The sequence below is a fragment of the Pseudonaja textilis genome, chromosome 2 (genome assembly GCF_049901715.1).
Source record: "Pseudonaja textilis isolate UNSWEBS1 chromosome 2, rPseTex1.2, whole genome shotgun sequence".
In the NCBI taxonomy this organism is placed as follows: domain Eukaryota; kingdom Metazoa; phylum Chordata; class Lepidosauria; order Squamata; family Elapidae; genus Pseudonaja; species Pseudonaja textilis.
In genome coordinates this window covers 122,336,662-122,354,765 of record NC_141991.1, presented here as the reverse complement: position 1 = coordinate 122,354,765, position 18,104 = coordinate 122,336,662, and the positions used below count along the sequence as shown (strand labels likewise).

The 18,104-nt window shown below is 45.3% G+C and overlaps 1 protein-coding gene across 1 annotated transcript in view; it reads left to right on the top strand.

Annotated features, from left to right (window-relative positions):
- The first annotated feature begins 2,081 nt into the window (after positions 1-2,081).
- The window catches only part of RHBDL3 (rhomboid like 3), a 127,975-nt gene continuing 111,952 nt past the window's right edge, over positions 2,082-18,104 (top strand). Inside the window, exons 1-3 of the mRNA XM_026711171.2 lie at positions 2,082-3,210; positions 7,754-7,903; positions 16,573-16,596. Coding sequence (XP_026566956.1) covers positions 3,079-3,210; positions 7,754-7,903; positions 16,573-16,596 — 306 coding nt within the window. The 5' untranslated portion in view covers positions 2,082-3,078. The remainder of the gene's footprint in view (positions 3,211-7,753; positions 7,904-16,572; positions 16,597-18,104) is intronic.

Genomic DNA, 18,104 nt, shown 5'->3' with positions numbered 1-18,104 from the left:
AGAGAAAAAAATGGAACTTTGTTACTATTATGTTGACAGCAGTGAGACTATTGTATGCACAAAAATGGAAGGATACTTCGATTCCAACTATGGATGAAGGGTTGCAGAAATAGATGGAGTTGGCTGAAATGGCAAAACTGACCACTTTAATTAAAGAAAAGAACATAGGTACTTTTTTTTCCACATAGAGGCCACTTCTGAACTTGGTGCTTGATGTAGAAAAGAATGAAACTCTGACTTTGGATTAGACTGTTAGATCTTTACAGAAATTACGTTGCGATTTGATGTTAAGGCTTTATTTTACTGTAACACAAAGTTGGAAGTCAAGGCTTCTTTTACTTTCTCTTATTATCTTCTCACTTCCCCTTCCCCTCCCCACAGCTTTCCTCTTTACTTTGTATTTTGTATTTTATTTTACTTTATTATAACTCAATAAAAATGTTAAGGGGGGGGGAGAGTTGGGCTCAACAGTGGTTGTAAGTCAAGGACTACCTGTATTAAAGACTGACTAGATGACCTTCAAGGTCCCTTCCAACTCTGTTATTCTATGTTCAGCCAGCTGTTTCTTTATAGCAGAGGTTTCCAAACTTGGCAACTTTAAGACTTGTGGTCTTCAACTCCCAGAATTCTCCAGCCAGCTATGTTATGCTGGAGAATTCTGAGAGTTGAAGTCCACAGTCTTAAAGTTGCCAAGTTTGGAGACCTCTGCTTTATAGCATCTTGATAGGATCTGCTGATACAAAGATGAAGCAAAGGCTATCTTCTATTGAGAATAACAACTGCAGGTGGATCCAGGGCCTGTGGCTCCTAAAGACGGTGGTGGATCCATCCATCCCAAGGGTCTTCACACTTGGCAAGTTTAACACTTGTGGACTTCAGCTCCCAGAATTCCTGAGCTAACAGGATTGGAGGAGGAATTCTGGGAGTTGAAGTCCACAAGTCTTAAAGCTGTCAAGTCTGGAGACCTCTGGTTTATAGCCTTCCCGGGCAGAGAAAGAAGCCAAGCCAAGCCTTCAGGTCCCCAATTCTGAGGGAAAGCCCCATTTGTCATTTTTACAAACAGACGACGGAGATTACCGAACGGGCCGCAGGATTACTCGGCCCCAACTTCGCTCCGCCACCTGCTGCCCGAGGATTTCCGAAGGGAAGCCTCCCTCGCTCTCTCCCCCCACCCCGCATCCGCCGGCTGCTCGATCTCCACCGCTGGCGCAATGACCACGTGCGCTCCGCAACGCGTCATTCTCCCTATGTAAACAAGGGGGCGGCGCTATGCTAATGAAGATCCCGCTCTTTCTCGAAAGTAATCGGGACTCCCGCTTCGGGTGTCCTCGGGAAGGGGGATGGGGGAAGAGGTGGATGGTGGCGGGCGATTAATAAACTTCCTCCCAATAAATCACTCGCGTCTCTCTCTCTCTCTCTCTCTCTCTCTCTCTCTCTGCCCGCAGTCCTAGAGGGAAGGGACGGGAGGCTGCTGGGCTGGCGTCCAGGAAGGGCACGTCGGGTCCCGTCCTGTCTTATTCCCGTCCCCTCAGATCCTGCAGGCAATCGCAAATCCTCCGCTTGGCCAAACCGCTCTGAGAAGCAAAATCCCCGCGGCGGCGGCGGCGGCGGCGAAGCAATGCAGCAAACAGCGCTCCTGCAGCCGGTGCCGGCGGCGAGGACGCGCTTCGCTCGCTCCCTCTAAGCGCCCCCCCCCTCCTCCTCCCCCCGCCAGCCTCGGGCTTGAGAGATGCCAGCCCGGGCAACCCACGTGCTGTCGAGAGCCACAGCCGGCTCGGAGCGTCGGTTCTTCGCCTCGTTGCCTTTGCTGCCGTTTCGTCCCGGCTGGGAGCCGATCGTTTTTCCCTGCCGGGGTTGCTGGAAGCGATGGCCGTTGAGTTCTCGCAGCCATCGGCTACTTCGCCTTCCGCAAAGCGGACTTAGGGCAACAAGCCGGCCACGTTCTTTGCGCGGGTGTCCCGGGAGGGTCGCCGAGTTGCCGGCTCATCCAGAGGTCGTCGAGATCGCCAATCTGACAACGCCGGGAGGTTGGGAAGCATCTGGGAGGTAGACCCTTCCCTCCCCCCTTTTTTTGGTTTTTTTTTGCAAGGTCACTGGAGAAGAGAAGGAGAAAGGGCTGGCGCTCTTCGCACGCATGCCCTCGCCTGACTCGGGCTGACGGGTTGCGGCGCTTTGCTGCCGGAGAGGCACTCCGACCGCGGCTGCATATCCGACCGCGGAGAGCCCCAGATCCGCCCGCAATCCAGGGACAGCCGACGGAAAGTTGTGCGCCTCTGCAGCGCCTGGAAACGCAGCAAGAGGAAGCTGCCTCTCGGCCGGGAGAAGGCTTGGCAACTCTGGGCGGGCGGGCGGGCGGGCGAGCGAGCGAGCGAGCTTCTCCCCGGGATCCCATCCCAGGCTAGGAAATCTCTTGCCTGGGCCTCCCGGGCTGCAGCCCCGAAGGGTGGGCCAGCCGGGGTGGGGAGTGTGGGGAGAGGCGCCCTGCTGCCAATCTTGGGAAGGAGCGCGGCCCCCGTTTCCTAGGCAGGAAAAGGGGAGGGATGAAGGCGGCGATGGCTCCGGGGACGCCACGGAAGAGCGGGGCTCCTTTTCCCGCGTGGCGCGGCGCGGCTTCCCGGGAGACTAAAGCGGCGGCGGCGGCGGGGACGGCGCGGACTCCGTGCCCGACGGTGCTTTGAAACGCTCGCCCTTGCTGGTGGGAAGCGCACACAGGACGCTGCCGGAGTGACCAAAGTTTGGCCGAGTCTCCCGGCTCTTTTTCCAAGTGTTTCGCGGATCCCGAAGCAGCCCCCTTGGACTCGGAGCCGAGGCAAGCCAGGCCGACCGACCATGCCCGCGGGGGAAGCCGATCGCGCCCTGCACGGTTACCGCTCCTGAGAGCCACCTCGCCTCTGCCCCGGGCTGCCAGCGGCAATGGAAGGGCGTCGGGACAACCGCGCGCTGCGGAGCCGGCTTTGAAAGTTGGGGCGCGCTCGTCCCTTTCTCGGCCGGCCGCGGTCCCGAGAAGGAAGGAGCACCCGAGCGGGAACGGTGGAGAGGGGGGATCGGCGGCTGAGGCCTCGTCTGCCGCTGCCCAGGATGGGAGACGGATTGCCGGAGCCGGCCCGAGCTGCCAAACCTTCCCCCGCCGTGGCCGCCTGCTCCGAGGCAGAAGCGATCGAAGTCTTGGAGAGCGCGGAGGAGGAGGGCTTTCCCGGCGCTGCAGAGGACGTAAGTGCCGACGGGGGTCGCTCGCCCCTCCGGGGGCTTCGAGCTCTTGAAAAGGAAACCTTAGCATCCCAGAGAGGGAACTTGGATTTCTTTCTTTGATTTGATTTTTAAATAGCAAGAGAAAAGTCGGGAGATACTTCCCGGAATGTTTGGGGGTTTCCCGAGCCAGGTTGCCGGGGAAGTAGCCTCGCTCAATTCACCAGTCGGAAAGTGTGCACAGGACCAGAGGGTTTATTTTTTTTTAGCCGGGGTGGGGAAGAGGGATTTCTTTCCTCCTCTCCCTTTTCAATCTCTGGGACGCTGAATAAGAAATACAATGGCCAGTGGTGTTTCCCCCCTCCCATTAAAAGCATATTTCGCCTTTCCCAACCTGGTGCTTCTGAATATGTTGAACAGCACAACAGCCACCCTGGAGATTATGGAAGTTGAAGTCCTTTTGCAACCGGAGGCACCAGGTTAGGAAAAGCTAGTAAAAAAACAAAAAACCAGATGCATTTCTTGGTTTTAATGATGAGGCTTAAGAAGCGCTTTTTAAATTGAATGTATCTTTTCTCTCAGATGCTTGTTACTAACAACAGCCTAAAATAGTCAAAAGTGTTTCTCAAACCAGGAAACTTCCAGATGTGTGGTCTTTCAGAACTCCCCTGTCAGCGTTGAATTGCTAAAAATTCATTGGTTGGGAAATACCTGTCTGGGTCATAGAAAGATAGACTGGCTGCAATTATATATGTGCAGGAGTGGCGGTTATTGGCCTGCATCTCAACAACTGAGTTAAAATTGAATGAGCAATTGCAATAAAAAAGGACAGAATGTCAACACATCTCATATACTGGGACTATTTTGGCCTCACACATGGCTCTTACTGAGCTGCACAACACATTGGATGATCTTTGCCCATCCCATCTCTTAGGCTCACCTACTTGTCTTGCAGGGTTTGCTTTGAGGACCAAACAGGTTCCATAAATCGCTTACTTAGATTTCATAGAAAATTAGAATGGTGGTTGGCTTCATTCATCATGGAAATTCATACTTTGCTTGGAGGGATCTGATACGTGAACCCAACCATAATGATTTATTCAACAAAGCAGGGTTAAAACAGACATACTTTAATGTCATGTGTAAACCCTGCTAAACCAGTGTTTCAGTCTTCTAGACTATTGTTACTTCCTACTTCAATGCTGGATAATTGCTTCAGGCTTATCACGCATTGCCACTCTGCCTCTCTGGCTGAATGACTGCTTCCTGTTGTACATTGCATTAATGTCCTTCCCTTAACTTACTCTGGTTGATGACATGAGAACATTAATATGTAACACGATACAGTATAATTTGCAAGGACTTCTGAAACAAGTTCTGAATTCTTTAGAACAGTGGTTTTCAATCTTTTTTTCAGTGTGGGCCCCATTTAAATACCTTTTGTGGCCATGGACCATGGTCCATGGAACCCCAAGACTTAAGTCAAGATTTATATCATAACATTTTTTTCAAGCCTTCCTGGATCCTCTGTGATGACATTGCACCCCCTTCCCCCACCAAGGCTCTGCGGACCACACATTGAGAACCACTCCTTCAGGGAATTCCCAATATAATTGTATTGATTTCACTGCAAGCCATAAGTGCAAACTACTATGACATGTGTGCAATGACATCATGATGCAAACCTCAGTCTTTCATACTTGTGTTCTGATATCAGTACCGAAACGAAGGGGTTTGTGTCATGATGTGTGCTTTTATCACTTCTCTCCCCCAACATGTATGCCGGAGCTACAGGTTACTACTCTCATCTCTGCCAATTTATTTATTCCTTTGTTAATGTTAACATTGACAAATGTATCTTTTCTTTTATGTACACTGAGAGCGCATGCACCAAGACAAATTCCTTGTGTGTCCAATCACACTTGGCCAATAAAGAATTCTTTCTTTCTTTCTTTCTTTCTTTCTTTCTTTCTTTCTTTCTTTCTTTCTTTCTTTCTTTCTTTCTTTCTTTCTTTCTTTCTTTCTTTCATCAATCTAAAAGAAATGGCTTTTAGAATTTCTGAAAACTTCTTGCCAAAACTACATTTATCTGAAGCCCCACAGCCTGCTTAGAATGTGTCCATATGCATGTTCATTCACTGTGACATTGTGCGTTAAATGTGAACTTCCAATCTTACTAAGCAGCCTTACTTAGTTTTAAGCCTTAATCTCTAAAGATTCTTAAACAGAGAACCTTATTATTTAACCAACTATGGCATCTTTCTTTGTGGATGCATTCTTCGTCCATTCCTTTGTGGACGCCTTCATCGTCACAAGTGTATTCTGGTAGATTTAAAGATGTCCTGCTTTGCTCTTACCCATTGTTGTTGCAAGATGAATTGCTAAGAGGTCCCAGGGATAGACCGCACATATATTTAAGCATCTGTTCTATACAGTGAATTGTCTTGTTCAGAGGAGTAATTCTGTGGATGCTCATTCTGGCAGGATTTTAAAGAAGACCTCTCTTTTCTGCACTATGTGTTTCTGAAAATGGACCACTGGAAAAACAAGCCAAGTATTCATACACTTAGTGATTCCATTTTGCTTCTCCCTAGGGGAATCCGTGTGACCCTTCCTCAGGTTTCACTCTGTGAGGGGTGTGCAAAACTCTCCCAGCTCCTCAATAAATGCTTCATCATTTTAAAGAAATGGGCTGCATCAGAAGATTCAAGGAAGTTTATTTTGTCTGAATGGGGCACCACTACAGTTCTTGCTCATTTTTTTTCTCCTGGCAATGGGCAGCAATTGGTATGGGTTATAGGGCAGGGCTGTGAAGTCTGTGAACTCTGAAGGCTCCTGCAGTTCCCAAACCTATTTTCTGTAGATTCTAGAGCCTTTAAAAAAAATTAACAGGATTGCCAGAAGTCAGCAATGTAGTAGCATGGAAGCGATAGTCTTAAAGCTGAAATAGCTTGGCTTAATTAAAAAAAAGCAACCAACTAACCAAAGATCTTCCCCTCCAAACTAAAAGAAAAACCTTTGGAAAATCTCAGACCTCCCATGCAAATGATATAGCTGCCCGTTTTGCATAAGCCCCCTGTCTCAATAGCTGGGTTTCCCACCCATTCATGCACGCTCCTCAGCTGCACTAAACAGGTAAGATGCGTCTTTGGTCTAACTACAGACATTGTAATCCAGATGTTTGGAGGGCATCTCATTAGGAAAAACTGTTTTAGGGAATGGAGTCATCTTGAAGTGCCAAGAGGCCTCTTTGCGAACTAAGAATCTCCCTGCCATTATCTGAAATATGAGGGACTGGGGGAAGTCAGCTGAGAAAATAATATGAAAGGACTTTTTTAGATTGAAGGCCTGTAAACCATGGTTCAAGCCCAGGTCTCTGAACTAATAGAGTATATCTCTGTGCACTAAACCCCATCCCTTGTTCATGTACGAAACCAACTTGGCACGTTAAACCGAGCATTATCCAAAAGTTTAGAAGGTGTTTTTCTTGAGAGACTTTTTTGCAGTTCAAGAAATGGAGCATGTCCTGTTACGTGTTAAAGATATCTGTACCATAAAGACAGTCTCCCAACAGCCTTTTCCGATTTCAGGTCTTGCATGCTGATTGACAAGTTATGGGAGTTGAATTCTTCCATCTAGCCCATCAACACATTTGTTGGAGAAGACCAGGCTGTGGTGTAATCTTAAGGCAAACCTAAGCGGTTTAGTTTTAGGCTTGTATAACTAGTTGGGCTGTTTCATGGAAGCAACTTCAGATTTATGGCATCCTCAAAAGGGATGCTAGAGTCTCTTTGTGAATAAACCCCAGCGACTTCACAAGTTGCTAGGATTCCACAGATAGGAATCATGGCAGATTAGAAATGGGCTTAGATGGGCAGTGCACACATGGAAAGGAATTCTCATAAAATGCCAGGTAAAAACCAATGGAGAAATGAATATTTATGGATATTGCTGACATAGGGTGAAATAGCACTCCGTCAGGTATAATCTCCTATGTTCAGATGGACTCTTTTGGGCTTGGTTTGTTATCTTGGAGAAGCAACAAGGCCCTTCATCTCTGAACCCTTTGAAATCCTGGAATTTGGGAATTCCAGACCCAAATCTCACTTCCCAGCCTATCTGGAAAAAAAAAAAACACCATGGAACTTAGAAATCCATTACAGGTTTTGGTGAACTTTGTATGGGAATCACCTGCACGATGACTCTGAATTCTGGGAGTTGAAGTCCTCCAGGCTTAAAGTTGCCAAGGTTGGAGACCCCTGCTCTAAACTGTCAATTTGTTCATTCAGGATTGATATTTTTAGTTGTCATATGAGAAATACCCCTCTCACCCTCTGCCCAACTGAGAGCTGTCCACCTTGAGTTCCCTAATCTGATAGACTGGGGTGATAAAAGCTTGATTGTACAACAGACATCTTGAGTGATGACATCTGATCCATTGAAGAAAGGAGTTGCTGTATTTTGTTAGCATTTTAAGTTAACCTCTGCCCAAGTGGCAGACAGAAAACCCATATGCTGTTTCTTACTTTCTTCCTATCCATGCATCCCATCACTTCCTGCATTATAGAACCCTAGAGAGGGAAGGAACCAAGGTTCATCTTCTACTCCAACCAGCGATCCACAGCCAAAGTTGCCAAGTCATCAGCCCCCTGCTGAGCAGCCTTTCCTGACCAGAACACAGAGCGAACCAAACAAAGGGCAGAAGCATGCTAGAAAGGTAGGTTCAGATCATGCAGTAGATGGCGCTTAGCGTGAAAAACCCCTGTCTCCAGAGCTGGGTGGGTTTTTTTCCCCAGGGGTGGAATTCAAAAATCCCAGCAACCGGTTCACTGCCGGGTTGCTGGGTGGGCATGGCCTACAGGAACTTCCAGGAGGGCCGTTTTTCACCTTCCCCAGGGTCTGGAGGCTTCCCTCAGGCCTCTGGGAGGGAAGGGGAAAATGGCCTCCCCCCGGCTCCAGAGGCCCATTTCTGGACTTCCGGAACTTCTGGGAGGGCTGTTTTTTTTGCCTTCCTCAGGGTCCAAAGGCTTCCCTTGGGTCTCGGGGAGGGTGGAAACAGCCTCCCCCAGGGTCCAGAGGCCGTCCGGAAGCCAGAAACAGGCCCACTTTTTGCCTCTGCACACGGACTCTGCACTTACCTACATCCAAAGCAAGCCATGTGGAGACTCCTGGGAGGGGTGGGGCAGGGTGAGCCAGTCAGTTCAACTACCAGTTTGGCGAACCAGATGTAAATTTAACATCCTGTTCATGTGAACCGGTCCGAACCGGCTGAATCCCACTCCCTGGTTTTTCTACTCATTAAATGGAAAACACAATTATATGGACATGGGGAATTATGTGGAAGGTTGGGCAAAAGAGCCATAACAAGCTAACTTAAACTATTGTACAATCCTCTGGGCCTGGCTCTATTTATGCTGCAATATAAGGCAGGTTCGTTTAGGGAAAAGGAAGGTAAGTCTATAGGCCCAAAGTGAGTGTGACCATGATGCATAATAGTTACTGAATACTTTCTGCAGAGGTGTGTTCATCTGTGGTCCCAGGGTGATTGGATTACACTCATGCTCAGCATTTTTCAGGGACAGTGCATTGCACAATCTCATTGAAACCCCCTCTATTTGTTTCTCATGCAATCTTAATCCCCAAGATCTTATACGGAGCCGTGGTGGTGCAGTGATTAGAATGCAATGTTACAAGCTGACTCTGCCCACAGCCAGGAGTTCAATCCTGACCAGCTCAAAGTTCACTCAGCCTTCTATCCTTCCAAAGTTGGTAAAATAAGGACCCAGATGGTTGGGGGCAATACTCTGACATTGTAAACCTCCCCTAGAGTGCTATAAAGCACTATGTAGCAATATATGAATCTGCGCTATTGCTATACAATGGTTGTATTCAGTGGTGGGATTCAAATTTTTTTTACTACCGGTTCTCTGGGCTTGGTGGGCGTGGTGTGGTGTGGCTTGGTGTGCATGGCAGGGGAAGGTTACTGTAAAATCTCTATTCCCTCCCCACTCCTGGGGAAAGGTTGCTGCAAAATCCCCATTCCCTTCCCACCCTGCTAACCAGCTTTCCAGCTCCATTCTCCTGTATGCAGGGCAACAAAAGAAGACCCAGCTGATCAGCTGGGACTTGGGAGGCAAAGAATAGATGGGGGCAGGGCCAGTCAGAGGTGGTATTTGCCAGTTGTCCAAACTACTTAAAATTTCCGCTACTGGTTCTCCAGAACTGGTCAGAACTTGCTGAATACCACCTCTGGTTGTGTTGGCATGACTCATATCCCATAGCTAAATGTCTGTGAAGGAGATGGGCAATTTTAAAAATTAAATAAATAAGCTCTGAGGTTTTGCAACCAAGCTCAGAAAGCACCAAGCGCAGTTCAACCCTGAGCTACGCATAGTCTCTCATATCAATAAACAAATTGCCATTCATTCAGCTAACCCCATTTTCAGGCTTTGCACACCGAACCAGACATTAACTATGAGTTGGGTGTGCTCGACTTCTATACGAAAGTTTGTGCCTAACAGCATTGTGCGAATGTAGTCTTAAACAAGAACCCTGTCATCCCATATGGGATACTGAATATCTAGCATCTCTTGTGGCTAGATCCTGAAACATAAACAGCTAAATAAGATGAGAGTTAGGGGTGAGTACATGGAAGCTAGGTTCAAGGATGGATTAAGATAGCCCTACTGAAGTTGACAGGATTTACTCCTAAGTACAAGTTCGTAGGAGTAAATCTCCCAGATTTCTGCTGCTCTTACTGGCACTTTTATTGATTGGTATTTTTATTTATAGAAAGATTTCTTCCTGCACTTCTAATGCGGGTGCATCACTCAAAGTGGCTGCCTCTGTGCAAGTAAAAGAGCCCACAGGTTCCTCATAGGATGGAAGGATTATTACCATAATCACATCGCAGTTTAACATTTCAGAAAGATCACTTCAGAGATTACAGAAATAAACTTCAACTGATAGGAACAAAGGACCACAAAACATGGATCCAATTTTTTTTTCATTTTTTTTTCTTCCCCTATGAAAGCAGCTTCTGGATTCTTTTTCCCCTCCCATCCTCAGGGAGCTTGAGAACAACGTTTGAATGTCTCTTGATGTTTCTGAGCTCACTTTTTTGACTGAGCTACTACAGGTGGCTCCTGCTGCTGTGACTGCACCCCTTTTGAAACCTCCTTGGCAATTTATATCTCCCAAAGAATCCCCTTTCGATGGCTTCCCTACTATCTAATTGAAATCTAGGAAGCCAGGAAGGCTGCTGATTGCTATAGAGATGGCTGTACGGTCCAAGTGCTTTTTCAAAAGGCAACTGGGCCTTGTTTTTCCTTGAAGACCTTTTGCTTCTCATCCAAGACGCTTCTTCCGTTCTGACTGAATGATGGAGGATGCAAGGATTTATCCACCTATCAGTCAGAACGGAAGAAGCGTCTTGGATGAGAAGCGAAAGGTCTTCAAAGAAAAACAAGGTCCAGTTGCCTTTTGAAAAAGCACCTTGGGGACAACCACGACCTGGTTTTCATAGACATTTATTCATACACATTTATGTGTCATAGACATTTATTCATACACTGTTAGTCCACCTTGTAACTAAATAAACTGCAAGAAAGCAGCATGCCAGCCATGAGAGACTGTGCAAAATTATCTTCTTCTTTAAAAAAAATATTGAAGGCAAGTTCTCTTCCATTAAATTAAGCAAGATCCGATAGAAAATAGAGAGGACAATTATTTGCATGTAATAGCTTAAGCCTCTAGATGAGTGAGCAAAATAAGTGACTTTAGATTCCTGCAGCAGTTCAGAGAGTTGTACCTGCCCTATTGCTGTGATTGGCTAAGATTGTCATTTAGAGAGCAGTAACATAAAGCATTTAAAAATAAGGCATGAAAGACCCCAAAGCCCAGTGGTGCTTCCAAATTTTTCAAGTCACGCAATGCATTTTTGAGACCGAGAAGCCGATAGTCTCCTGTCATAGGCTTATATTAGCTAAGAGAAGGGAGGTTTGGTGATGGTTTAATCCCCCCAACTCCTAGTTCTTTGCAAGACTGAGGTCCATGTTGGCCCAGAATTCAGATTTCCCAGGAATATAGGGTGATTACAGGAGGATTTTGTACACAGTCCCAGTGGAAGTATCAGATTCCTTAACTCTTGTACCCATCCTTAATATTTAAAGACATTTGACTTGCTGGATTTCTTTCCCAGGGAGTAATCATAAAGCCTGGTATTATTACCTGGGAAAGCTGTGTTTAACAATACATGTAATTAGAGAGAAGAAGCTGCATTTAATATTACACAAGAGACCGGAACCAGCCTTTCAGAAGCAAACCAGCTTTTAACCCTCCCTAATTATAGCTCCCTGAACGTCTAGCATTTAAAGTGTCTCCAATCTTGTTTTCTGAATTCCATCTTGCAAATACTGGGCTAGCCTCGGTGGGTATGTTTCCTTTTCCACTGCAGAGACGTTAAAAGCAACGTGAGATACGTAGGATGAAATCTGCAACAACTTCATCGCCGGAACCCATCGGTGACTAAGGGAAAAATGCAAAAGTTCTTGGAATTTTCGACAGGTCTTTGCTGGTCAAAAATCATCCGCTGAAGGTTTTTGTAGCAAATTAAAGATTGCCTTCCATTAAAGGCTTTCAAAGGCCCAGCCTGAGGGGATTCTGTGAGAGAGATCCAGAGGATGTTCTGTCAGTAACGGCATCTTTTGATTAGCATTCCACTTCGGTCTTTTTTTTTCCTGGCAAAAAGAAGAGATTGCAGCCTGGTTTTGCACGTGCTTTTTCCTCCCTGCCTCTTCCTTAACATCATCTCATAAAGAGCAGAGTCCCTTTTTTTCCATCAGAGGGATTTCACTGCTGAATCAAAAGCTTTTAAGGATTAGAAAGATCAAGCTACGGGAAATATACAGATAGTCCTCAACTTACAACAGTTCATTTAGTGATCGTTCGCAGTTACCACTGCGCTGAAAAAAAGTTTTTCACACTTATGACCATTGCAGCATCCCCAAGAGTCACATGATTGATAAGTGGTCCATATTCGTGACGATTGCAGTGTCCCAGGGCGACCTGATAATCTTTTTGCGACCTTCAGTCCAGCAAAGTCAATGGGGAAATCCAGATTCACTTAACAACCGCGTTACTAATTTAATAACTGCAGTGATTCGCTAAACAAACGTGGCAAGAAAAGCCGTAAAATGGGGAAAAAAATTTACTTAACAGATTTCTCGCTTAGCAACAGAAATTTTGGGCTCAATTGTGGTCGTAAGTTGAGGGCCTCCTGTATTCTGGATGCAAATCAGCCTTGCCCTGTCAGTGTCCAGATGAAAGTTCCAGGGTGGAGATTTTGTGGGCTGCAGGATAACTTTGGGATGTGTGAAGGAGTGAAGAAAAAAACACTAGAATGGAGCAAGCAGGCAGCGCTTTTGGCTAAATAGTGACGGATCCTTTTTCACACTTGGAGCTCACGCTTGCAAAGTTGGTCTGTCGCTTCTGTAAAAGTGAGATTGCCCTTCATGGGTTTCCACTGGAGCACTGGATGATAGTTAAATTGGAGAAAAACCAGCGCTCTTTCAAGGGCAAAGCATGTGCTCTGGCATCAAGCAGTAGGCCCTTTCTCACTTGCTCCTTTCGTGCTGTGTTTGCAACCCCGACTCATGCAAATTCAGATTCTGACTTTCCCAGAGCCCCAGAATGATGAATTCATTTATTCTATTATCGTCAGCAATCAGATCGTGCCAGAGGTCCATTATTGCTTATCCATTATTGATAAACATATGACCTTCTCTTACTCTTCAGACAACCAGTTCGCGTGAGCAGCTCAGCAGGAATTAAGTCCCACGAGGCTTCGATATGACCCTAGTTCAGCTTCTGATTTGGGTCAGTGTGTGGGAGTAACTTGCCCAACCCTCTGCTTACTTGACAGACACACCAGCGAAGCCTTTGGCAGGCTGATGCTCTCTGCAAGTATTGGAAATCCTGGAAGAGGTATTTGCAAGGCTGAAGAAAAGGGGCCGAGTCTTTCCTAGACGGTTTAATACCTGGTTGGCAGATTCTACATGGCAGCCAGGATTAGCATCCATATATTTGATTGAAAAATAGCAGATTTCTTGCCCTTGGGACCTGCTTCCATTCATGTTAAATGTTGACAGTATCATGTCTTCCAAGGCCTCAAATAGTGTTTAGTTTATAAGGTGGGAGGTTATGAGTTTAGTTTATAAACTGGGAAAGTGAGTCTGCTCTAGTGGTTAAGGCACCAGGCTAAAAACCAGGAGACTATGAGTTCTAGTCCTACCTGAGGCATGAAAGCAAACTATGTGACTTTGGACCAGTTCTTCTGTCTCAGTCCAATCCATCCTGCAGGGCTGTTGTGGAGAAAATAGGAGGGAGTAGTACTAGGTATGAGTGTTTCCTTGAGTTATTAACTTATTTACTCAATAATAAAGGCAGAATACAAATAAGTAATTTGCATTTGGCTCTTTATAGGTTTGTACCAGTGAGAAAGTTTTTAAATAGCAAAAACAAATAAAGACTGGGAATTGTCAGAGTAGCAAACTGTGTCCATCAAAATGCATCTTCTGCAAAATTGGGATAGATGCAGGAAACTTCCCCTTCATCTGTTCATTCTAGAAGGGAATGATGGACATGTGAGTAGAATTATATTAAACAGGCCCTCAGGTTGAAGGTTAGCATTAAAGATGGCTCTAGGACTAGGATAGTAAAGACAGTGATCTATGTAGAAAGCATTAAAGGTCCCTCCAAAGGTGTGAGGAGTGAATTTCCTCAGAATTTCAAGAGAATGCAGCTCAAAAGTGGAGGATTTTAGAAGCTGGGTGTCAACATATATGAAAGATGCTATGATCTCTGTGTGTGTGTGTGTGAGAGAGAGAGAGAGAGAGAGAGAGAGGGAGGGAGAGAAGAAGAAAGGGAGGAGGGGAGGGAGAGATAAAAGAGCGGTGAGAGGGAGAAAGAGATGGAGGGAAGGAGAGAGAGAAGCACTGATGCTGTTTGTCAAAGTGGTATCCAATTGTATTAATGCCTATGAAATTCAGGTAGTTCTTGCCTTATGAATGTAATCGGGTTTGGATTTATAATCATAAGTCATGGCAGGCATTAAGCAGTCACCAAATGACCGTGCTCAATTTTACAACATTTTCTGTGGCAGTCATTAAATGAACCCCCTTTTCTTCAATGCGTGTGTTTTGCCAGAAGCCGGAAGTAAACACCGGAAATCAGCCAAAAATGGTGATAATGTGACCATGGGGTACCATACCTACAGCCATAAATGCAAGCCATTTGCCAAGCATCCAAAATGTGATCACATGTCTATGGTGGGGGGCAGGAGATTGCAGGCATTGGAACTTTGTCACCAGGTCATAAATAGATCTGGGAAGGTCCATCGTAACTTTGAAGAGTTGCTAAGCGAGAACTACCTATATTGTTGAAGGTTTTGTGTAGGCATTTTCCCACCAATCCTGTATTTGGGCATTTTCACCTATGACAATATGGCCTTATGGCCAAAAGTGGTGGCTGACAGTAATACTGGCAGCAGCCGGTAATAATGCTCTACCAGGAAAGTTTTTTCAATAGAGACTGAGCTGTAATATTGCAACCTCATCTGGCAGCTTCTGGAAGCACATTAAAGAGAACTGAGAGTGAATGGTAAATCACTGGGGAGATTTACAGCGACAAGTAGAAGTTTTATATAATTGAATATTCACTTAGGGAAGAACTTGATTGTTGTTAATGTGTAAACGCTTTTTGAAGCAGGCCAACCACTTGTCGCAGATTTGACTGGCAGATGTTGTGCGGTTTTCTTATTGTGGCATCTGCTGGTCTTTCTCATTTGTGATACAAGTTCTTGCATTGCTATTCTTCTTGCAACCAATGTAAAAGTAGTACTTTAATTATCACCTCCTGAGTCCACGCAACTATGTAAAAATTGACACGAGTTGTGCATTAATGCTGGAAGAAGAAGAAAAAAACAATAGTAAAGAATTGAAAAATGGAAGTGTGAAGTTCCCTCCAAAGGCCTGGAAATATCACAGAACTAACAGAAGAACATAAAAGAATGGAAAAGAAAGGAATTTGCATTTCCCCCTAACAGAGGTAGCCCTTGCTTTATGACTACTTGTTCAGCAACCATTCAAACAGCACTGAACAAGAGACTTATGGCCGGTCCTCATAGCTGCAACCGTGATCATGATTCGGGGGCTTGGCATCAGATCTCAATTATGACAGTCACGAGACCACAGGTCCCATGAAGGCCACTTGCAACCTTCACTGCCAGCTTCTAACAAGCAGTGGGGAAGCTGGTGGGGAGGCTCAAATTATGATCACATGACAGCACGCTTTATGACCGTGTGAGATTCACTCAATGACAGCAACTAGAACGACCTCAACTGCTGTTAGCACAGTCACATCACACTGTACTATATGAGCATGTCATTTAGTGATGGAGTTGCCAATTACTGTTATTAAGTGAGGGCTACCTATGCCTATATGGAGTTGCCAGTCTTTCATTATTGTTGATTTTTATTACATATTTCCCAACATGTACACCACATTTTCAATCTTTACAGCAGTTCAGCATCAGTGTCTTTCATAATTTTATATCGATATTTACATTTGTCTTTCTTTCCTTTTATATACTATTCCTATGGTAACACTCTTGGAGTTGCCAGTCTTTATTAATGTCATTAAGTGAGGGCTACCTATACTTCTGGGTCTTCGCACCTCAAAGTTGAAAGGGTTCTGAAATACACAATGGAGTGCTGCTACGTCCTCTTGTGGGGCCTGACTTGGAGAGCATCTAGGGAGAAACTATTCTCTGTCCCCCACTTCTGAGATGGGAAGGGAGCTGAAAACAGAAAGCCCCCTTTGTTGCTGTATTGTAGATCACATATGCTGTTGGGTCGCAGGGGGGTGGATAGGAATAAATAAGCAAGCAAGCAAGCAAACGGATAATGATCTTTGCCACGGTGTCCCTACTGAAAGAAACGAAACTCTCTGCAAGATATAAATAAACCATTTTTAAAAAGTCAATAAAGCTGTACTGAAATTAACTCTCTGCAGAATACCCTGCAAATGAAAGCCATGCTCTACCCAAAAAGCTTCTGCATGTGGCTGTGGAGAGTCTGGGCGTGTGCAGTTTGGGGTGGAAATAATTCTCTGGGAATGAGGGATATCGCCTGTACATCCCCCTCCCCCACTCCCCCCACCCCAGATTAGACTAAAATAAGCAGATCTTCCCTTTCCTATATTCCCTATGTCGTATTTTGTTTCTTTCAAGCAGAGTTCTGACATGCATTGCATTTCCTTGTTCTCACATTTTTTCCCCCTTCTCTCTTTTTTTTTCTTTCCTTCATGCCTTGCCCTCTAACTTCCCAGCACTGGAAAGCTCTCTTTGATCAGGTAGGTGAACAACTTGGAAATGTTTGTTTTAACACCTGTTAAATGAGAGAGATCAAATACGTCTCTCCATCGGGGAGGAATTCCTGAGTGTCCTGTGATGTATGACCTTTTGTGTGGTTGTTGGCCCAACCAGTTGGGTTTTTATAGTATGTTCTGGGTTCTCTCTTTACTCTCTACTTCGTTGTGTTTTTGGGTGTCGCTTTAATGTTTCCCATTGTTGCCTGAGATTTTCCCACCAGAGGGATGACCTTAAAAAGCAAGGAGCTGAATGTGTTCAAGATTGTTTTGCCTTTCTGTAGAATTCATATTTTGTAGAACTCCTGGAAAGAAAACTTAAATTCATTCTCCTGGAGTCAGTTTCTTTGGCAGGGCATTCTGATACTGAAGTAAACTTGACGTTGTTTAAGAATGTGAGAAAAGGAAGCCAAGAATAAGGGCTGATAAAATGTCCATGTTTGAAGTTCCAGCCATATATGAGGCAGATCAATATTAGATATTTACACTGATTTAACCCAGCAGGCCACCTAGTCACCAATTTCTCTCAATACAGGTATCAACTCATAAAACATTTCTATGCCTTTTTTAGAGTGGCCATGAACAGGGGGAGAGGGAGAAATTTGAAGGAGCAGTTCGGGCAACTGCCAGAATCCTGACAACAGGCTTAAGTGTTCGGTTCCCTCAGGCCTAATATTTTATAGTAGTATGTAAATATTTTAAGTCTTATTATTCCACTGTGTGCGGCAGACTGACGTACAGCTACGGCCAATCTGCACATGTGGAAATGGAAACACCACCACAGGGATACAGGTAGTCCTCGACTTATAACAGTTCTTTTACTGACCGTTCAAAGTTACAACAGCACTGAAAAAAGTCACATGGCCGTTTTTCACGCTTATGACCTTTGTAGCACCCCTATGATCATGCGATCAATATTCAAATGCTTGGTAAGTAGCTCATACTTATGACCATTGTGTCCCAAGATTATGTGATCCCCCTTTGACAAGAAAAGTCAATGGGAAAGCCAGATTCACTTAACAACCCTGTTATTAACTTGTCAACTGTGGCGATTCATTTAACTGTGGCAAGAAAGGTCATAAAATGGGGCAAAACTCACTTAAAATGTCTCACTTAACAACATAAATTTTGGGTTCAATTGTGGTCATAAGTTGAGGACTACCCGTATTGTGGTCCCACACATGACAAGAACCCCATGATGACAAGCCATGGTTGTTTCATAAGCAGGTGGAGTTTGTGACCTGTTCAGAAAGCTGAGTTTTAGAAAGAAGATGCTGGTCAGGGTCTGGGGATTTGGCAGCCTCCAGGACACCATTTTGAGATGGGTTGAGGTGGGTCGGGAGCCCTTGTAGCTCCAATAATAACAAACATCTCTACAATAGGAGGTCACAACCAATTTGGTAGGGGTGCTTATTAATATATCAGTAGTCCTTAAACGTATTTTTGCTGATTAACTACAGCAGAAACTTCGGCTTTTTAAAGGCAACACACTA